Source organism: Pseudophryne corroboree, chromosome 5 (assembly GCF_028390025.1).
Source record: "Pseudophryne corroboree isolate aPseCor3 chromosome 5, aPseCor3.hap2, whole genome shotgun sequence".
NCBI lineage: Eukaryota > Metazoa > Chordata > Amphibia > Anura > Myobatrachidae > Pseudophryne > Pseudophryne corroboree.
In genome coordinates, this window is record NC_086448.1 from 782,177,124 (window position 1) to 782,200,604 (window position 23,481).

Below are 23,481 nucleotides of genomic sequence, written 5' to 3' on the forward strand. Positions count from 1 at the left end.
AGGTCCAACACTACCACAATGTACTAATTGGCAGTGCAACGTTACACACTTAAAGGGAAAAAATACAATAAAAAGTAATTAGGCGTTAGAGTATACATCATTCCCAGTATTGTCCTTTATACCTATCAGCAAATATCTACAGTAAGTGGCCAAACGAATGGCAATAAGACTTGTACAAACCAAACAACTGCAGCAGCAACCAACGTGTTAAAATAAACGCATATTATACTAACATAATATCCAGAAATACTGCAGAAAAACCTCTTGCATTACTAAAAAAAGAACTTGCTCTGGAGCCCGATTACCAGGAGACATATGGAAACAGATGGGGCTAGTAAGACGTTTCATGGGACATTAGCGATTCCTCTACACAATATGAGGCTCAATGAGGCAGCGAGCTGGGCGGCAGATTGTGACCCAAAGCAGAATGTCATTTGTACACAGAGCTGTTGTCCTTGAAAGAATCACAGACCGGCACGCAGGACCTGCCGCAATATGCTGTACCGGGCAACCGAGCCCTGCCACAGACATCTTCCTGTATTAAACATGGAGGTTGCACCTGGCACCTATTGCACACGTAGAGAAGCGGAATGAAGAATTCCCTCCCAGCTCCTTAATACAGGAACGTTTATAATAATAATAATTTTTTTTTAATTTTTTTTTAAAACACCTCAATAGGGACTGCATCGCCATGGAGACTGTGTATAAAATCCCAAACCGCAATCCATCCATCCAAAATTGCTGTGACATTGGTGTATTTACAATCTGGGACACAACCACTAAATCTCTACTGAGCATTTCAGTTACCTAGGAGACCTCACGGCCGAGAAGCTCTGCTTTCACATACTGCTTTTCAAACATGAAGAATGTGAAGCGTGGCATGTCACATGACTCAATATTTAACCTTAGTGTTAAGGTTAGACTTCAAACATGCGGGAACCAGACTGTCCCACCAGGCCACAGCCAGGAGCGTTTTTTTTTGTTTTTTTACACGGATTCTGCTGCTCCTCTTCCTCCCAGCATAGATGCAGTGTTCAATGGACGCCTATACAGTACATGGGTCTATTGCATATGCTGAACCCTAAAGCTGAAATCACTGGACATCAGCTCTTATAAGGCAGAGATTAGCTCGACCCAAAACTAGTGAACAACTTAAGCGGTTGACATATCGAAAAGTATAGAGTGGACTTGTGGAAGAGTTACCCATAGCAACCACTCCACTGGTCCACTTCACCACTGCTTTCACTACTTAATACATAAACCCCCCAAAAACTGTTTTACTTCATTCTAGTTTGATCCATCTAAGGCAGTTTCAATTGGCACTATCGAATACAAAAACAGTAGTAAAATGATGCGGTATATTACAGATATTCCCGTTTTCCCTATTTTAGGTCTAAGTTACAGACGGGGGGGTGAGCTTCAATAAAGTCCATAAAAAATTAGCAATAAAAAAGCCACACAACAGAATCTGATGTTTAAATAGGAAAATGCAAAACTAAAGATATATTAGCAGACTACTTCATTAAATAGTAGCTGGCTCCAAAACTTGTTGTTTGCTGAACTTTTGGGGTGTGCAAGTGGTTCAACAAAAATGGAGAACGAAAGACCTAGAAAAAAGGCTTGTTCAGGCCGAGATGAAATGTATACATCGTCTGGGAACTATGGTCCCTAAAGGTCTTAACGGCGACTTTGAACTGAAATGCTTTCTCACCTAGCTGTATATGCGTATAAGACCCGTTTGTATTATCCTGCATTTTTTTTTTTATTATTAGTAATTGTTTTTTAATTCTGTTTTTAGGTCATTTTATGAGTCCGGGACTCACTTGTTGGGACTCTGTATAGATTCAGTTGACACATGGAGACCTAATATCCTCCCCTTAAGAATAAAGCATATCCCCATTGAGGTGATGGAGGGCAGCCTTCAGGACTTCCTGATAAATGGAACGCAAATAGAGCTGACCGTCGCGGCTATGGGGAAGCAAGTAAATCACTTCCTGGAACGCATGACGTACTTCCGGTTCCGGTTGGTGACGACGGCGGCGCATGCGCCTCTCCAGGAGTGCGGAGTTTAATGGGGAATCGAGGACAGCTGAGTCTATCACTAATTGATGTGCCTTTATAAATGGACTAACGGAGCCAATGAACCACGCTTCTGATGAAGGACTTAACGTCCGATACGCGTTAAGCGTGGCTCCTTTTGCACCTGGTCTTGGACACATACGGACTGTAACATCTGCCTGGGGACTGATCCTGTATGCTGCCTGGCATCCGGAGAGCCAGCCAGTATTCCACACTCTTTACACCTGTGGTTCTGGGATACTCATGGTGATATGTCCGCTGTGCCATTTGATGGAATTTTCCATGTTATGCTGTTTTAAATCATTCTTGTGAGTGTAATCTGTAGTATTAAAAACTGTGCGTGTTTTTTAAACATACTACACTATGGTCTGTTGCCTTTAATACCTCTCATTCCATCCCATCCCATCCCTCCTGGGGAAAGAGGTATCTATCTTTTCAGGTCCTGCAAAGGATTAATCAGTCCTGCCCATACCCTCTATGTGAAGGAAAAAGGATCTCTAAAGAGAAAAAAGAATCCTCCATCCATTCTGATATTGAGTAGTATCATCCTATTAAGGGTGAATGTTTTTATTTCCTACCACCATGTTCATCATGCACGTGGGTTATCATGGTATTTGGTGAGCGCTGCGATTTGGTGTGCATATATTCTGTTTACATGTTATTCTTTGTTTGATGTGTGGGATACACTTCTCATCTGCACACTTGTATCTGCACGCTAATTTTGTTGCGCACATACATTTGTAACATTTGTTATTTCATTAAATAGTAATCCATAATTGTGTTGCAGCCTTCCTCCTGAGGATGTTTAAAGGGCTGCAGTACCACGTCTTTGCCTGCAGAGGCCACTGTGGAGACTGCAGTCTATGGAAAGCCAGGACCTATATAGATCATTATAGCACGGGAGAGAGAGTAGAACATAATAACAAAGTTCAAAGGTGATGCAGTTTATAGCTGTCAATCATCAATTAGGTCTGATCACTTTATTGCAAGTTACAATGAAAGCAAAGGTCTACAGTGTAATATATGGTCCTCCTGACTCAGACAGCTGAAGGCTGCAGCAAGCCATACATGTGTCACACAGCAATGGTCCTAGGATTTAACTCCCGCTAAACTGGACGCTAAAGGAAATTATCCCACAAACAATCTACTTGCCTCCCCTGGTAGGTTAGATACACTCCCGATCCTAGTGTTATATTTTATATAACTTTTTTTTTTATAAATTAATTTAGAAGTATAAACTCCATATGCCAGGTTCGGCAACATGTGGAACTATATAGTCCAGCATGCACTCCCACAGTTTTACACAGAAAGAAAATGCACACTCTATAGTAGCAAGCACTGCCAATCCGAGTAATCAGTATTGCACTCTAAGGGGGTAATTCAGACCTGATTGCTGCTGTGCATTTTCGCATAGCGGGCAAACAGGTCTGTACTGCGCATGCACTGCAATGCACAGGCGCGACGGACAGCAGCAACAGGGATCACAAGGAGACTGACAGGAAGAGGGCGTTTGTGGGTGGCAACTGACCATTTTCAGGGAGTGTCAGGAAAAACGCAGGCGTGTTCAAGCGTTTGCAGGGAGGGTGTCTGACGTCAAATCCGGTCCGGAACAAGCTGAAGTGATCGCAGTAGCTGAGTAAGTCCTGAGCTGCACAGAGACTCCACAAAATCAGTTTGTGCAGCTCTGCTACACATGTGTTCGCACACTTGCACAGTGAAAATACACTCCCCCTGTAGGCGGCGACTATCTGATCGCAGGGCTGCAAAAATCACAGCCCAGCGAACAGGTCTGAATTACGCCCTAAGTTAGGTGCTTGCCATAATGTTTGGCCAAAAAATATGGACCGACCAACGTACGTCAAGGTGACCTCATCTGGTGGGTCCCTAACACTAAGGTACAAGTCCACAGCATGGTACTACACCAAGCACCTCAATGTTGCTGTATGTTAGATTGCAGAGTTTATTAGAATTATTCTGATTTGCAGTGCTTGGTACTAGAGTGCTCATCTGCATAGTCTTCCTCTTTGTGTGGAACCAAAAGTCTCAGTATGACAGCATTATACCTCCCCATATGTCTGCAATTAGGGTGTGCAGTCCACACCCTAATTGCCAATATTTAGGCTGTGGACTGCACACCCTAATGGTTAGCAAGTCCCGAACGCACCCCCCCTTCCCTGCCCCCCTAGTCCCGACAGCAAAACTGTAGCAGGGCATGCTGGGACGTGTAGTTCCATACCAGCTGGTGTACCACAGGTTGCATAACCTTGCCATATGCAGTGCACATGGTCAAACTGTACAGTCATGTCGCTGTAAATTGGAAAATAGCAGTTCATCCCTCATATATTGTTATTAATATTTATTTTATCCATTTACAGAACATATAAAACCTAATTCATTAGTAAATATTGCAGGCGGGTGTGTACAGGTCAATACCTCCTATTTACCAGATGATGGATAACCTCCTGACTGTTGCTTGGAAGCATCTACTGCCCCAAAAATCCGACATGTACCATAAACTGGTATATATGTGTAGCATGGATGACTGATACAAAGATCTCAGAATGGCCACAATCCTTTGTTTAGGTTTCATTTTCCAATATCATCGAACTCTTGGTCACCGATTAATGTGTACAAGTGTCCCCAGACCACAAACGCACACAATGCTGGCTCATTATGTACCACTGACTTTACCAGTTTCCCCTGGCAACTGCAGTATATGAAAATAAGGCAGAGCCATCTGATTGAAGTTAACATGAAGCAGCCACTTTCATCTCAATGTGCAGGATTAAAATGTACAAATGGTTGTTTGTGTTGTTTGGGAAATTTCTTCCCTGTGTGACTGCTCCCCAGCCTCTCAGGCTGGCATCCGTGGTCACCAGGACCCAGTCCTGAATGCCGAATCTGCGGCCCTCTAGAAGATGAGCACTCTGCAACCACCACAGGAGAGACACCCTTGTCCTTGGAGACAGGGTTATCCGCTGATGCATTTGAAGATGCGATCCGGACCATTTGTCCAGCAGATCCCACTGAAAAGTTCTTGCGTGGAATCTGCCGAATGGAATCGCTTCGTAAGAAGCCACCATTTTTCCCAGGACCCTTGTGCATTGATGCACTGACACTTGGCCTGGTTTTAGGAGGTTCCTGACTAGGTCGGATAACTCCCTGGCTTTCTCCTCCGGGAGAAACACCTTTTTCTGGACTGTGTCCAGAATCATCCCTAGGAACAGCAGACGTGTCGTCGGAATCAGCTGCGATTTTGGAATATTTAGAATCCACCCGTGCTGTTGTAGTACTACTTGAGATAGTGCTACTCCGACCTCTAACTGTTCTCTGGACCTTGCCCTTATCAGGAGATCGTCCAAGTAAGGGATAATTAAGACGCCTTTTCTTCGAAGAAGAATCATCATTTCGGCCATTACCTTGGTAAAGACCCGGGGTGCCGTGGACAATCCAAACGGCAGCGTCTGAAACTGATAGTGACAGTTCTGTACCACAAACCTGAGGTACCCTTGGTGAGAAGGGCAAATTGGGACATGGAGGTAAGCATCCTTGATGTCCAGAGACACCATATAGTCCCCTTCTTCCAGGTTCGCTATCACTGCTCTGAGTGACTCCATCTTGAATTTGAACCTTTGTATGTAAGTGTTCAAGGATTTCAGATTTAAATAGGTCTCACCGAGCCGTCCGGCTTCGGTACCCCAAACAGTGTGGAATAATACCCCTTTCCCTGTTGTAGGAGGGGTACCTTGAGTATCACCTGCTGGGAATACAGCTTGTGAATGGCTTCCAAATACCGCCTCCCTGTCGGAGGGAGACGTTGGTAAGGCAGACTTCAGGAACCGGCGAGGGGGAGACGTCTCGAATTCCAATTTGTACCCCTGAGATACTACCTGCAGGATCCAGGGGTCCACTTGCGAGTGAGCCCACTGCGCGCTGAAATTCTTGAGACGGGCCCCCACCGTGCCTGAGTCCGCTTGTAAGGCCCCAGCGTCATGCTGAGGACTTGGCAGAAGCGGGGGAGGGCTTCTGTTCCTGGGAAGAGGCTGCCTGCTGCAGTCTTTTTCCCCTTCCTCTGCCCCGGGGTAGATATGAGTGGCCTTTTGCCCGCTTGCCCTTATGGGGACGAAAGGACTGAGCCTGAAAAGACGGTGTCTTTTTCTGCTGAGAGGCGACCTGGGGTAAAAAGGTGGATTTCCCAGCCGTTGCCGTGGCCACCAGGTCCGATAGACCGACCCCAAATAACTCCTCCCCTTTATACGGCAATACTTCCATATGCCGTTTGGAATCCGCATCACCTGACCACTGTCGCGTCCATAACCCTCTTCTGGCAGAAATGGACAGCGCACTTACTCTTGATGCCAGAGTGCAAATATCCCTCTGTGCATCTCGCATATATAGAAATGCATCCTTTAAATGCTCTATAGTCAATAATATATTGTCCCTGTCCAGGGTATCAATATTTTCAGTCAGGGAATCCGACCAAGCCACCCCAGCACTGCACATCCAGGCTGAGGCGATTGCTGGTCGCAGTATAATACCAGTATGTGTGTATATACTTTTTAGGATATTTTCCAGCTTCCTATCAGCTGGTTCCTTGAGGGCGGCCGTATCAGGAGACGGTAACGCCACTTGTTTTGATAAGCGTGTGAGCGCCTTATCTACCCTAGGGGGTGTTTCCCAACGCGCCCTAACCTCTGGCGGGAAAGGGTATAATGCCAATAGTTTTTTAGAAATTAGCAGTTTTTTATCGGGGGAAACCCACGCTTCATCACACACCTCATTTAATTCATCTGATTCAGGAAAAACTACAGGTAGTTTTTTCACACCCCACATAATACCCTTTTTTGTGGTACTTGTAGTATCAGAAATGTTCAAAACCTCCTTCATTGCCGTGATCATGTAACGTGTGGCCCTACTGGAAAATACGTTTGTTTCCTCACCGTCGACACTGGAGTCAGTGTCTGGGTCTGTGTCGACCATCTGAGGTAACGGGCGCTTTAGAGCCCCTGACGGTGTTTGAGACGCCTGTACAGGTAATAACTGATTTGCCGGCTGTCTCATGTCGTCAACAGTCTTTTGTAAAGTGCTGACACTATCACGTAATTCCTTCCATAAGACCATCCAGTCAGGTGTCGACTCCCTAGGGGGTGACATCACTATTACAGGCAATTGCTCCGCTTCCATACCATTTTCCTCCTCATACATGTCGACACAACGTACCGACACACAGCACACACACAGGGAATGCTCTGATAGAGGACAGGACCCTACTAGCCCTTTGGGGAGACAGAGGGAGAGTTTGCCAGCACACACCAGAGCGCTATATATATATATATATATATATATATATATATATATATATATATATATATATATATATATATATATGTATAGGGATAACCTTATATAAGTGTTTTTCCCTTATATAGCTGCTGTATAGATTTATCTGCCAATTTAGTGCCCCCCCTCTCTTGTTTTACCCTGTTTCTGTAGTGCAGGACTGCAGGGGAGAGTCAGGAAGCTTCCCTCCAACGGAGCTGTGAGGGAAAATGGCGCCAGTGTGCTGAGGAGATAGGCTCCGCCCCCTTCTTGGCGGCCTTTCTCCCGCTTTTTTAAGGAAAAATTGGCAGGGGTTAAATGCATCCATATAGCCCAGGAGCTATATGTGATGTATTTTTTGCCATCTAAGGTGTTTTTATTGCGTCTCAGGGCGCCCCCCCCAGCGCCCTGCACCCTCAGTGACCGGAGTGTGAAGTGTGCTGAGAGCAATGGCGCACAGCTGCGGTGCTGTGCGCTACCTTATTGAAGACAGGACGTCTTCTGCCGCCGATTTTCCGGACCTCTTCAGTCTTCTGGCTCTGTAAGGGGGCCGGCGGCGCGGCTCTGGGACCCATCCATGGCTGGGCCTGTGATCGTCCCTCTGGAGCTAATGTCCAGTAGCCTAAGAAGCCCAATCCACTCTGCACGCAGGCGAGTTCGCTTCTTCTCCCCTTAGTCCCTCGGTGCAGTGAACCTGTTGCCAGCAGGATTCACTGAAAAAAAAAAACCTAAAACTAAACTTTTTCTTAGAAACTCAGGAGAGTCCTAGAATGCACCCTTCTCGGCCGGGCACAAAAATCTAACTGAGGCTTGGAGGAGGGTCATAGGGGGAGGAGCCAGTGCACACCAGGTAGTCCTAAAGCTTTTACTTTTGTGCCCAGTCTCCTGCGGAGCCGCTATTCCCCATGGTCCTTTCGGAGTCCCCAGCATCCACTTAGGACGTTAGAGAAATAATATGAAGGGGAGAGGGATTCAGTTATCGGCTATGTGTAACCAGGCATTGCCGTTGAGCACACAACGGCCAGTTACGGCAACATCGCCAGATAAAAGGTATTATTACCGTATCTGAGAGATTCCACAGTTTAAAGCAAACACTACATTTTTCATGGTAATTTGGCCTCTAGAGTGCTCTCCCACTGGGAACTCCGCATTTATTGTACCAGATGTATATTACAGATCCCAGGTCTCCCCCTATTACTTACACCAGGTCTGGCCAACCTGTGGCTCTCCAGCTGTTGTGCAACTACACATCCCAGCATTCCCTGCCACAGTTTTAGCATTTCCTAACAGCAAAACGGTGTCAGGGCATGCTGGGAATTGTAGTTTCACATCAGCTGGAGCGCCGCAGGTTGGCCAGGCCCGACAGTGCTGCAAATAACCAATGCTTGTTCCTTTCTATGTGAGCTTCCTGGCCTAAAATCTGGATTGTGTGTTACGATGGGATTCCAGCACTCATGGACCCTAGACACTGGACGATTAGTGCGATTTGGACGATGAGCGATATCATCCAAATTGGCTTGCATTGAAAAAGTATGAAAAAACCAACGACAGCAGGGACGCGCATCGTTCATCGTCTGTGCCAGAGCGGACGTCGGATACCCTCCCTGAAAACACTTGGGCATGCCTGCATTTTTCTGGACACTCTGAAAACGGTCAGTTGCCACCGCAAACAGCCTTTTCCTGTTAATCACCTTGCGAACGCACGTACGATCGGATTTTTTGCACCAACCCGTCGCTGAGTGGCGATGCCCTTTGTTGCTGTCCGACGCGCATGCGCATTGCGGTGCATATACATGCGCCGTTAGTGCCTGATCGCCCGCTGTGCGAAACCGCACAGCAGCGATCAGGTCTGAATCGCCCCCATAGATTGTAAGCTCCAGTCCGACGGGGACTGGTGTGGATCAAATATTCTCTGTCCAGTGCTGGCAATATGTTGGTGCTATAGGAAATATACAATAAATAACGAAAAATGGCAGATGGCATTCCTTCTGTCCTGTGTAAGAATGGTATGGGGGAATATGTACACGTCTGGTATGTGTGCTTTCATCTTATCCAAGCAAGCAGCATAGCATCACTCAAAAACCTAACCCTTAAGAAAATGCTACATATACACAACGGATTTCTGGCACTATTACAAAAACGCACAGAAAAATAACACTACTTGTATAAGGAAGGAGCCGGGTGTCACTGACACGTAGTGCGCTGGAAAGGCTACTCCACCATCAGCACCTGTAAAGAGGTGTGGCCTCCTGGGAAGGGGTGTGGCCTAGTAGCCCAATACCTGTTTTCAGCACTCTAAGGGCGTGCCCAGTATTCCCGGAGACCCATCTGGCTGTGCTGCCACTGTGACAGGAGCTGAGTGCTGCACGTAATGTCACAGTGCAGCACTCCTGTGACTGAGGAGTCTGCATTTTGGTGTCACTCCTCGGTGGTTGACCCCCAGGTGCTGCCCGCACCCCCCTCAGACGCAAAGATAGTTAAAATAAGGTCATGGGGTTGGCCATTTTACAGTACGATATTCCTCATTAGTAGAAGTTACTGAGCTTAGATTAGGGGCCGATTGTGTGCTGGAATCAAAGCAATAGAAGCAAGTAACTTTGTATCTGGAACAAACCATGTTGCAATACATGTACTCTTCTTGCATGCAGGGTAAATACTGGCTATTTTTGCATGTAGCCTACAAACACTGGTCAGCTTTATGTTTACACGGGTATAAGTCGTTGGATAGACACATCTTAGGTCGACAGTCATTAGGTCGACCATGGAAGGTCGACACGCACTAGGTCGACAGGTCAAAAGGTCGACATTAGGTTTTTGACTGGTTTTGGCGTCGTTTTCTCAGTGAAGTGACGGGGAACCCAAATTAGTGCACAGTGTCCGCTCGCCATGCTTCGGGCACAGATTACCGTTCCAATCGTAGTCCACGTGGATCGCCAAGTATGAAAAAATCCAAAAAATGAAGACATAAAACGCGAAACTCATGTCGACCTTTTGGCATGTTGACCTAATGGCATTGTCGACCTTCAGTGGTCGACCTAATGACTGTCGACCTAACGACTGTAACCCACTTAAACTGCAATTTAGATTGGACACACCCCTCCCAAATCAAAAATTTCTCTGCATGTTACATCTGCCCCACCTGCAACATGGTTTTTACCAAAGGGCAAAGTTCCTTGCTCTTTTTGCTTTGCTACCAACTCAGAATGAACCCCTTTTACAAAGACAATGAAATTCACGGGTGAAGCAGTTCCACCCGGTAATTTGCCAAAAAACACAGGTCCGTTTTCTGTGTGAAAGGGTCAACCCAGGTTGAAATTCACGGTACTTCGACTAGGGAATTTACCAGGGTTGGAGACTCAAGAATTCTGACCTGGGTTGACCCCTTCACCCAGACAAAATGGGGGGGGGGGGGGGGTGTTTGAAGTCAGGCAGAGACCGGAAAAACGGCCCGGGAAATTGCCAGGATTTCAGTCTGAAAAGGGTATTAAGGAACAGTAGGTTGTCAGGGCAACATGCGGGAAGATTGGTGAACTTTTAGAGGACTTTAGTAGGCTGCATCATAAAAAGGCAAGGAACCCAGACAGGTAGGGAAGGATCATCATTCACCATAACTTGATAAATGGTCGGGTCTGGAAAGTGCGTGCATGTTTGGTCATTAGAAAACAGACCCATTATATTTATCCCGCACACCAACATTAACCAAGGTATCCATGCCATAAAACGCTTATGTATGGAACGCATAACTCATTCAGTAAAACCTTCCCTTTCTGAGCAGAAAACTCCAGCTACCACTTAAACGCCAATCAATAACTTTTGGATATAACTTCAGTGTAAGGCAGAGAAACGTACAGTAAGGCAACATTAACCAAACCACATACTGCTGACTTACCTCCAATCACTAGAAACAAAATCAGCATTTATACCTCCTAGAGCTTATTCAGATTCGCAAGTGCATTAGGCTGGGAGACACTTACTTGTATATTCTTTTCACAGTCTGTCTGGTGATGAAGCATCAGCTCGCTCTCCAAAAGGAACCTCTTGCCGCATTTATCACATATCCTCATGCGGCTGTGGGTGACATTCATGTGCTTCTCCAGATACCACCTATTATTGAACACTCTAGGGCACTTCTTACATGGGAAGTGCTGCTTCTCCTCAAATTTGGCTTTTTGCCCCAATCCATCCTGTCCTTTCTTCCGCCTCCTCCCACCACCACCACCTCGGCTGCGTGATCCTTTTGCGCCTTTCCTCAACTTGGTAGACTTGTTATCACTTGGCGACTTGCTTCCCTCGCCAGGGGAGTTCTCATCTTTGGGCACCTCCACTGATTCAGCATTGTCCTTTTCTTCCTCCTCCTCTTCTTCTTCTTCTTCCTCCTCTTCTTCCTCCTCCTCCTCCTGTGGTTCTTCTGCATCTTCCTCTTCGCTCGGCAGGACCTCCTCTTCCTCGTCTTCTAACATGTCAAGAAAATCCTCCTCTTCTTCCATCCCACCTTCTTCTTCATTCTCGTCATCCCCATCTTCTTCTGAGCCTCGATCATCCCCATCTGATCGGTCCAGAACTGCCACAGAGTCTGAAGAACCCTTACCCTCTGTCCCTTTGGAGACATTTAATGTCTGGTTGTTTAAGTTGACCTCTACGATTATCTGTTCTCGGTTGTAGGACTCTTGGCTTTCCAGGTCCTCCTCCGAATCAGCTCCTTCTAATTTACAAATTCTTGCTGCACTCCTGTCCTCATCTTTAAAATACTGTTTCGGTGATCCAGCGTTGGGTATATTATGTCCTTTACTTACACTGTCCTCTACTCTAACAGAGTAGGGATCGTTTCCCTCCCGGGCATAAATTTTTGTTGGAGGCGCATCAACCTCCTGCTTTATTTCCCTATAAAACTGTGGTTGCATCACAGCGGCAGTGTCCGTTCTACTGTCCTCTGCATCCAAGATATCGTTCGCCATGGACAGGTTCAATGACCTGCTGTGGATCAGCTCCTGACATGACGTCACAATCTCGTTCATCTGCAACACGGCGGCAGCATTTAAGACATCCTGCACGTTGCAGCCATTGACTAATAGCTTAGAGGTGTAGATGAAGTTGAGTATCTGCTGGAAGCCTCGAGACGTCAAGGCCTCCAGGGACAGTTCCACCCTTTGCAGCTGCTTGTTCTGGGTGAAGAGTGAGTGGAAGAACTGGCTGTAGGCAGCGAGCACCCCCTTGTGAGCAGGGAAGGTGCTCTTCTGCTGGACCAGTACAATGTCCACATCGCAGAGGTCTGGCTGGAACAGGCGCTGCTCGTTCAGTCTGTCCATCAAGCAGGTAAAGTGAAGGGCGACATCTTCCACTAGAGAATACTCCGTGGAAGGGTAGTCCGTTGTCTTCTCAACTATCAACTGTAAGAAAAGGAAAAAGAGAAGACCATTAGAACCAATCAGATGCAAATCTAACATCAGACATCTGTATTATACAAGTCATACTTTGGTGCAGAAGATACAACAGCTGCAAAATACAAATAACGCCAAATGTAAAGGACAAAAATGCTCTCATATATATATATATATATATATATATATATATATATATATATATATATAACGTCTGACAGTAATAGGGCAATATAAATGATACAGTAATCATTCCTAATTAAATGCAATTCTTAAACGGAGCCAGTATTAAACAAAGGCCATCACCAAGACACAAATGTGAGTTTACTGCAAGCCAGCCAGCGTCCCATAAGTTGCAGAGATGAGGTGCCTGTCTATCAGTGCTTCATCAAGCAAATTATTCACAGTTCAGGGCCTGTGCCAGCAGAACTCCCCCTAATATAGCTCTTGCAAGTACTGGACAAGTGGAGCACTACTGGAGCAGCCTCACTAAGACAATGAACAGGGCCATGGAAGCTTTGAGCTGTCTGAACACTACACACAGTGACGGTGAGTGGGTGTGTCACTGTCACCCATTTTACTTGCTTTTATTTAACGAAAAATTAAAACTATTTTAACTGACCTGATTTTGGCTACACACAGATATACCAATCTAGATGCACACGCCTTGCAGTGAGTGAGTAACATAAAGGGGAAACCTGGTAAGGTGTGCATGGTGAAATGCATGTACAGTATGTGTGATATTCTTCTGATTCAGGTAAATCAGAAGCATATTAGCGATACATAATGGAGGGGGGGTTAGATTAAGAAATTACCTGTCCAAGGCATATTTTATTGCTCCGAGTGGAACATTGAAGAATACACAGGACAAATGGTAACATACGAGTTGCAGAAAACTGCTGAAACCGTGGGGTATGCATGTATGCAACATGCAGTATTATACACCTATGGGCTCTGATTCCAATTCACACACAAGTTCTAATACGGCCGCACCAAGCAATCTGTTTGTAGACTGTATTCATGGCAGAGAACACACGAGTCAGGTGCATCTTGGTTGTAGCTCTCCAGCTGTTAAATGGGCGATACTGGGTGGCATCTGGGCATGGAGCCAGAGTTACACCATATACTACACCTGCCGACGACAGCTGCTCTAGCGGACAGAGCGCTAGGGGCAGTGCAGTCGCAGATATCTGTGTGATTCGCCCTAGTAGTGTTCAGGCCGAGCAGAGATCAGCGACGGGGGCATATTTTCAGACGTGGTGTATCGCTATAGCAGCCCCCTCACTGATCAGCACTCTGCACTCAGACTGAGCACGACATTAGGGCTGGATATTCGCAATAGACGTCCGTTTGCAGCTGACAAAGAATTTTGGAAGATTTAGGTGTCGCGCTGAATTGGGCCCCTAATGCGTCTCTAGATCTAGTATTTGTAATGACTACAGGTGGGGTATTATTCTAAAAGAGCGCATCAGATGGTTTTGCTAAAATGTACTTGAATTGAAGGAAGTTCAATCATACGGTATTACTAGTTTTACTACAAGAGTGTAATTTTCCTACTAATGCTTGCAATGGAAACAACCTTTTGGTTTATTCTTACTGATGCTGAAGGGGTATGGTGGGGGGGGGGTCTGGGCAGACGATGGTGCCAAGGCTGGATTTGCACCCAGCACTTCAGGGCAGGAGTGGTAACATCTGTAACAGACCCCCACCACTTGGTCAGAGCTTACACCAATCAGAATAATATGATTTGGGGCGTTTCTGGAGCTCCTGTCTATTTATCTGCACCAGCTCCGGTCCGGAGTAAACTCTATATTTAATTCAAACAGAACAAAAAAAACAAAAACAAAAAATCTCTTTGGGAGTCAGCAGAACTAGAGAGGTTTGGGGTGTTAGATTGGATATGGGAAGAGTGGACACTGGATTATTGCTGACTGGTCTCAGGCCTGAAAAAGGGCGATGTTATTGTAACCCAACAATGACCTGCAGACCGTAATCCAGCTGGTGCAGGGAGGAGGATAAAAGGGTCTTCGTTTCAGGTGACACTGCCCTGTAGCTGGACCCCCACTCTCCTTGCAGGCCACCCAGAGTGAGGGAAGGATGTGGTGTAGTATTTCTGCGCTGGGTTACAGTTTAATCCCTTTCTAGAGAGTCACAGAAACATCTATATAATACACTTGAAAGTAGGGGTATTAGAAGGTGCATTTCTGCAGCAAATCGGTAACACAGACACCTGGGCCCAGCGTGGAACCCGCAGGACACCTCGGCTCATTAACCATTCTGCTGATCTCAGCGGCTGTCCCAAGGTCTCACTGACAGTCTACGTCTTATGTATTCCACCCAGGACGCTCTCAGAAGCGCGCAGCTGCCATCGTTACTGGGGGGTTATAGAACGGTCCATTCAGAGACTCAGCAGATTTAGAACAGATATTTATAAAGGTCATAAATCACAGTCATTGCTTTTATGTAAGGTGCTACAAAACTTTGCAGCGCTGCACATGTACAAAATGACACAAAATATAGTAGCACACAAGAGAACAGGACCGGGCTGGCATGAAACAAAGGCTACAGAGGGGCCACTTGTCAGGAGAGCTTACAGTCTAGAGCACTGTTTTTCAACCACTGTGTCACACTAGTGTGCCCTGAGCAGTCTCCAGGTGTGCCGCCATAGAAGCACAGCCAGGCCCGTCAGTGTTTTGCTGCTACTGAGGCCCTAGAACGATCAATACCGGTGGGATTAGTGGTTGCAGAGCCAGTTCTAATTTTGGGCCCGGGCAGTGTTGGGCTCTTCTGGCTTTCTCAGATGTGGCTCAGGCGTTACCTATGGAGAAGCTGCGACATGACATCCTAGGACACGCAACTGCACCATGCATCACCATTATATCTGAGTGTGCCTTGGCAATATTTAAATCATGTTCAGTGTGCCGTGAGTTGTAAAGGGTTGAAAATGTCTGGTCTAGAGGGTGCGGATAAATAAATGGTGATCCCATTTAACTTTTCATGGGGGAATTCAGTTGTTGTTTGGGCGCCTGTTAGTAGCTATTCAATTGTTCGCTAATTGCGTGCCATTCAAGAAGATCAAAAAATAAATAAAAGCACAAAACAGGAGCTAACTGCTGCTCATCCATAAAGGGAGACATGTGGCAGCTAACTCCTAATTTCAATGGGGCAATTCAATTCGTTGTGGGGTTGGGATCAGTACGAAATCCCGCTGGACGGGATCCCAGGGGTCGAAATACCGACACCGGAATCCCGACCAGCACAATCCCGACAGGGATGGCGAGCGGAACGCAGCCCCTTGCGGGCACGGTGCCTCGCTATGCTTGGCACACTAATTTATTCTCCCACTATGGGTGACACCCACGGAGGGAGAATATGTCAGGATTGTGCTGGTTGTGATTCCGGTGTCGGTATTTCGCGGGGTTTACCATGCAGCTAATTACCGGTTAATCAGTGTGCCACATGGTGGCAGGCTATTCAATTAACATGTGGAAACTCATGTATTCGACGTACTCTGCAAAATCAATGGGTTTTCCCAGCGTGTTAATGGGCGCCCTGTAATTATTGCACTTATGTCCAATTGGACACAGGATTTAGCGGTGTAAAGCGGCATAACTAAAGTAATGGGCAAGACAGGGAAAATGCTGTTTGGCCACACAAACAGACGACTTTTAGCACATTTCAACTCGCCACCTCCGGGGGCTGCAAGCTGAAATTTGTCTGTCGCAGCTAATGGGCATCTGATCAGAGCAACAATTGAATTGCTGTGATAGATGCCTATAGAAGAAAAAAAAAAAAAGTATTTTGCATGAATGTAATACTTTATCATCTTTTGAGCAGTCTTGTTTTGGGCTTCCGCTGTCCTGACACAGGGTGGATGCATAATTGCTAGGCAGTGTTCTTAAATAAGAGCATTCCTTTCTCAGTAAGCAGGACTGTGCGGAATCCTCAGGCCGTCCATGTACTGACAGAGAATGCATCAAAAAACGACAGCCGAACAGCTTCAAAAGCTTTGTGAGGATAGAAAGGGAAGGGGCCCAGAGAACCACCTTAAGCAGAGGAAAATAAACATAGGGAAGAAAAAAAAAAAAAAAAAAAAGGGAAGAAGGTTCACAGAACAATTTTTTCGGTTTATTCACATAGCGTCGTTAAATGCCTTTAAGCATCCGTCCTCATTTTTCCTAGATGTCCTCAGGGTCGGTAGGTTTGCGGTTATGTGACCGGCGGTCACAATAACGACGCCGGTATCCTGGCATCTGAAAATCCTACTGGTCGGCATGCCGACCAACAGGGACTATTCCCACTCGTGGGTGTCCACGACACCCATAGAGCGGGAATAGAACCTGTGGCAAGCGCAGTGAGCCCGCAAGGGGCTGCGTTGTGCTAGTCTCCCCCGCCGGCCATGTAACAGCCGGGATCCTGCAGTCTGTATTGTGACTGGCGGTCTCCTGACCACCAGTCACACACACCAAACCCCTTTAAAAAAGCCTATTTTATTTAAAATATTTAATGCCAGTGGCACACCCAGTGCTAATGCTTAACTCCTCCTTTGTGTGCGTGCTTTTCTCTGAAAAGTGATTTCGCATTTCCCATTTTGTATTCCTATAATAAGTGATAAGTAGGACTAATGCTTAACATTAACTAGTTCTTTTATCATCATCATCCTCCTTTATTTATATGGCGCCATAAGGGTCTGCAGCGTCTAACAAAGTACAAAAACAAGTGAACAAAATAAGAAGTGACTTATAGTAAAAGACAATATAGGGCAAGTATAAAAAGGTATATAAACATTTCTACATCAATGGACATGGCACAGATATAAGCATTAGGTCTGCTGCTCTAATTAGATGCTTCTCTGGAGCCTCGGTCTCCAGGTCAGAAGAATAGGATGGGACCATTCATCAAAGGACACCCGTCTAATGCAGGGTGACATGTATCAAGCCTCCTAGAAAGGACAGATTCTTCTGCATGTTGAAGAGATCTGAGGAGATGACGAAAACCCGCAGGTGTGCGCATCGCGTCGTTGACATGCCCACACAGACTGTTTTTAAACGATGTGTCGTTTGGATCGGGCGGAAGTGCCCACATCGTTTAAAAAAAAATCTGTCGGTGTGTGGGCACCTAGCCCTCAGTTTCAGCCACCATAATGCTTATATCTGTGCCATGTCCACTGATGTAGAAATGTTTATATACCTTGTACTTGCCCTATATTGAAACCTTTGGCTCCGAATGATCACATGGGATAAGCATCGCTGGACCTTCTACCCAACCCAAACCAGCGGCTACTTTACATAGTGGCAAAGGAAGGAGAAGACGGAGAGGAGACTTACAGCAGATCTTCTCGAACAATGGCACGTGTACTGACCACTGTGCATTGCAGCTAGGTTTGTGACGTTTACATTGTACTGATAATTGCACAACAGGTCCGCTTTCGGTTCCCGAAATCCTTCACTTATATATTTGTTAGAGGTTATTCTCATAATGTCAATTAAACCATAAATGCAAACGGTGCAGTTTGCTGGTCATTTAAACTAACGTGTGCATGCACAGCACATACATGTCCAGAATTAACTCTGATCACAGAACAAGACTTGTGTTTTTCGGTCCAACAAAGAAGCAAAGAGAAGCCCCCTCCCCATGAGATAGCCCATCCCTCCGTTGCTCTAATTAGATGCTTCTCTGGAGCCTCGGTCACCAGGTCAGAAGAATAGGATGGGACCATTCATCAAAGGACACCCGCCTAATGCAGGGCTCTAGCGTTTCCAGTCTGCATTAGCTGATCCGGAGATACAACACTTCCACAACAGAGACAGCGTTATACCCACAGCATGGCCAGTGTAGACTGTTATTAATGTGTATTGTAGGAATTATAGTCGTGTTCTCATACCCCCTCCCCCACATACACACTATATATATATATATATATATATATATATATATATATATATATATATATATATATATATATATATATATATATATATATATATATATATATATAATTATTATTTTTTTTTTATTTTAATGATGCAATAGGGGGCAATGTATATGGCCGTTATACAGAGGCGAGAAAGAGCAATAGATTTCTGGGTAATGAGCATCAGCAGCAGACATACACAGGTATGTACATGCCCCATCTCATCGGATACAGATCCATAGTCACACATCAGCAGTAGGGGAGGGTATCAGGATCCGGGAGATCAAAACACAAACAGCTGCATCCCAATGGTCAGGATTCATAGCGCGAGATTCAAATCTCCGCCCCCTATCGCGCCCGCCGGCAGTATTCTAATGTTACTGTGGACGGGCACGACAAGCTAATTTCAGCTCGCTACCCTGGGGGTAGTGAGCTGAAATGCACGTAGAGAGACCCATTTGGGCGCCCAAACGGGTCTTTCCATGCTCGCGCCCATTACTTTAGTTGAGTTTAGGTGCTTTGCCAACTCTAATAGGCGCGATAGGGGGTGATAATATGGGGCATTAGAATATCGCCCTTCAATCACACGTCACTTTAGACTAGAGATCGAGGGTGCGATAACATTTGAACTACCCCCCCCCCCCAGACACTTTAAGTACGTATGATAACACCCCCCCCCCCCCCCCAACACCTAATGATAAACCTCCCTACTTAGTGCCTAACCCCAACCCTCCCACCCCCGCAGCCTGTCCTTAAATGGCCCCCCCTCCCAAACACACACCTCCTGCAGCCTAACCCTATAGTCTAAACCAGGGATGAGGAACCTTTTTTCTACCAAGGGCCATTTGGATATTTATAAAATTCTTCGGGGGCCATACAAAAAGTGTCAACTTAAAAATTAGCCTGCCCCCAGTAGTTAAGTCGGTAGCTATGCCCCCAGTCAGTATCTATGCCCCTCATAGATATACCCCAGTCAGTTGTTATGCCCCAGTACATATGCCCCCAGTCACTTGTTATGCCCCATGAAATATGCTCCATTAGATTTGCCCTCTAGTAGCGCCGCTTACACACGCACATTAAAAGAAAAAAACCCACAATACTCACCAGCCCCGCTCCTGCTTCCAGACTGTTGCCCTCCGCTTGGCCGCCCACTCCTCAGAACTATAGGAGAGACGTCATGACATCTGTCCCATAGCACCGCACAGCCGCACGCGCACACTGCCAGAGCCGGAAGCCGGAGCTCAGGAGCGAGCTCCTGCCTTCGACTGCTGTTGAGGATAAGAAGCTGGGCGCCTGCTAGTAACAAAATCTCAGCGGGCGCCCGGCATCTCCGCGGTTAGGTGAGCCTAGCCGGGCCGGATCAAGTGGCTGAGGGCCTTTATACAGCCCGGGGGCCTGAGGTTCCCCACCCCTGGTCTAAACCTAGCTGAACGCACACACACACCTTCCCGCAAAGCCTAGCCTTAACCCTCCGCGGCTTATGCATGATCGGGATGCAGAGAGTCAGGATTCTGGCACCAGCTTTGTGAGCGATGTTGAGATCCAGACGTCGGTCTTCAGACCAGTCTCTGTATTCCGACTGCCGGTAACTTAACCAGATACCAGCAGTAGAAAATGGGCTAACGTAAAACAAGCCAGTTGATGAAATGTCTTTATCCTAGAAGGTGCCCCGGTCACCTGTAAGTGCAGTTATTGTGAGGTGGAAACATCTGGGCGATACAACAACTTGGCCATGAAGGGATAAGGCCGATAAGCCCTTAGAACGGGACCGCCTAGTGCTGTAACGCGTAGCAGGCAGAACTAGTCCGTCCTGCTGCACTTACTGCCAAGCTCCAAACAGCTTCCGGTAGCAATGGCAGCACAAGAACTGTAAGCCCTGGACTTCATGAACTGGAATTCCACAGCTGAGCAGAGGCACATGAGCCTCAGAGAACCATGAAGAGTCGGATGTGGAAGCGCCATCAAGCATCTCTGGGATGAATTGGAATTCAGACTGCCAGACATTTTTCTGCAATTTTATAGATGGTTCTAAAGCAGCAACTGGAGAAAATCGGCACATTTGGTCCCCTTAACGCTCAACATCGCTAAGGAGGATATGCACTAAGCCTTGTAGTGTGGAAAGAGATAAAGTATCAGCCAATCAGCTCCTAACTGCCATGTCACAGGCTGGGTTTGAAAAAGTGACAGTTAGGAGCCGATTGGTTGGCAGTTTCAAATGCTTACTGCATGCTCTGTTGGTTGTATTACGGCAGCTGTGTTACCAAAGGTAGTGTAAGCATCTCCGGAAATGCAGGGACTATTATAGCAGCAATGTAGGGACCAACTCCATTTGAATGTCCTCTAGCCTGTGACCCAAGCCACGCGGATACAATGGCCACCAGAGTACGAAAAAAAGTTAACCTTAGAGTACTGGGTTGCCTTCAAGAAACAATGGAGCCATGCACCTAATATGGACTGGATAGGCAGATAAATTGTTGGGCAAAGTTATAATAAGATTTTACTTACCGATAAATCTATTTCTCATAGTCCGTAGTGGATGCTGGGACTCCGTAAGGACCATGGGGAATAGCGGCTCCGCAGGAGACAGGGCACAAGAATAAAAGCTTTAGGATCAGGTGGTGTGCACTGGCTCCTCCCCCTATGACCCTCCTCCAAGCCTCAGTTAGGATACTGTGCCCGGACGAGCGTACATAATAAGGAAGGATATTGAATCCCGGGTAAGACTCATACCAGCCACACCAATCACACCGTACAACTCGTGATCTGAACCCAGTTAACAGTATGATAACAACGAAGGAGCCTTTGAAAAGATGGCTCACAACAACAATAACCCGATTTTGTTAACAATAACTATGTACAAGTATTGCAGACAATCCGCACTTGGGATGGGCGCCCAGCATCCACTACGGACTATGAGAAATAGAATTATCGGTAAGTAAAATCTTATTTTCTCCGACGTCCTAGTGGATGCTGGGACTCCGTAAGGACCATGGGGATTATACCAAAGCTCCCAAACGGGCGGGAGAGTGCGGATGACTCTGCAGCACCGAATGAGAGAACTCCAGGTCCTCCTCAGCCAGGGTATCAAATTTGTAGAATTTAGCAAACGTGTTTGCCCCTGACCAAGTAGCTGCTCGGCAAAGTTGTAAAGCCGAGACCCCTCGGGCAGCCGCCCAAGATGAGCCCACTTTCCTTGTGGAATGGGCTTTTACAGATTTAGGCTGTGGCAGGCCTGCCACAGAATGTGCAAGTTGAATTGTACTACAAATCCAACGAGCAATAGTCTGCTTAGAAGCAGGAGCACCCAGCTTGTTGGGTGCATACAGGATAAACAGCGAGTCAGACTTTCTGACTCCAGCCGTCCTGGAAACATATTTTCAGGGCCCTGACAACGTCAAGTAACTTGGAGTCCTCCAAGTCCCTAGTAGCCGCAGGCACCACAATAGGTTGGTTCATGTGAAAAGCAGAAACCACCTTAGGGAGAAATTGAGGACGAGTCCTCAATTCTGCCCTGTCAGAATGAAAAATTAAGTAAGGGCTTTTATATGATAAAGCCGCCAATTCTGACACACGCCTGGCTGAAGCCAGGGCTAACAGCATCGTCACCTTCCATGTGAGATATTTTAAGTCCACAGTGGTGAGTGGTTCGAACCAATGTGACTTAAGGAACCTCAAAACAACATTGAGATCCCAAGGTGCCACTGGAGGCACAAAAGGAGGTTGTATATGCAGTACCCCTTTTACAAATGTCTGAACTTCAGGTACTGAAGCCAGTTCTTTTTGGAAGAAAATCGACAGGGCCGAAATTTGAACCTTAATGGACCCTAATTTTAGGCCCATAGACAGTCCTGTTTGCAGGAAATGGAGGAAACGACCCAGTTGAAATTCCTCTGTAGGGGCCTTCTTGGCCTCACACCACGCAACATATTTTCGCCAAATGCGGTGATAATGTTTTGCGGTTACATCCTTCCTGGCTTTGACCAGGGTAGGGATGACTTCATCTGGAATGCCTTTTTCCTTCAGGATCCGGCGTTCAACCGCCATGCCGTCAAACGCAGCCGCGGTAAGTCTTGGAGCAGACAAGGCCCCTGCTGGAGCAGGTCCTTTCTTAGAGGTAGAGGCCACGGGTCTTCCGTGAGCATCTCCTGAAGTTCCGGGTACCAAGTCCTTCTTGGCCAATCCGGAACCACGAGTATCGTTCTTACTCCTCTCCTTCTTATGATTCTCAGTACTTTTGGTATGAGAGGCAGAGGAGGGAACACATACACTGACTGGTACACCCACGGTGTCACCAGAGCGTCCACCGCTATTGCCTGAGGGTCCCTTGACCTGGCGCAATATCTGTCTAATTTTTTGTTTAGACGTGACGCCATCATGTCCACCTTTGGTTTTTCCCAACGGTTTACAATCAGGTGGAAGACTTCTGGGTGAAGTCCCCACTCTCCCGGGTGAAGGTCGTGTCTGCTGAGGAAGTCTGCTTCCCAGTTGTCCACTCCCGGAATGAACACTGCTGACAGAGCTATCACATGATTTTCCGCCCAGCGAAGAATCCTTGCAGCCTCTGCCATTGCCCTCCTGCTTCTCGTGCCGCCCTGTCTGTTTACGTGGGCGACTGACGTGATGTTGTCCGATTGGATCAATACCGCCTGACCCTGAAGCAGGGGTTTCGCTTGACTTAGGGCAGGCTTGTCCAACCCGCGGCCCGCGGGCCGCATGCGGCCCAAGTCGGCTAGTAATGCGGCCCAGGAGCAGCACTGCAGCAGAGGTTTTTTTTTACCGGAGTACGGACAC

General features: G+C 46.7%; 1 protein-coding gene across 2 annotated transcripts in view; it reads right to left on the reverse strand.

Annotated features, from left to right (window-relative positions):
• The window catches only part of ZBTB47 (zinc finger and BTB domain containing 47), a 98,706-nt gene that overhangs the window by 42,097 nt on the left and 33,128 nt on the right, over positions 1 to 23,481 (reverse strand). For both annotated transcript variants that reach the window (XM_063924354.1, XM_063924353.1), the window contains exon 2: positions 11,373 to 12,785. In XM_063924354.1, the coding sequence (XP_063780424.1) occupies positions 11,373 to 12,785 (1,413 nt within the window). The remainder of the gene's footprint in view (positions 1 to 11,372; positions 12,786 to 23,481) is intronic.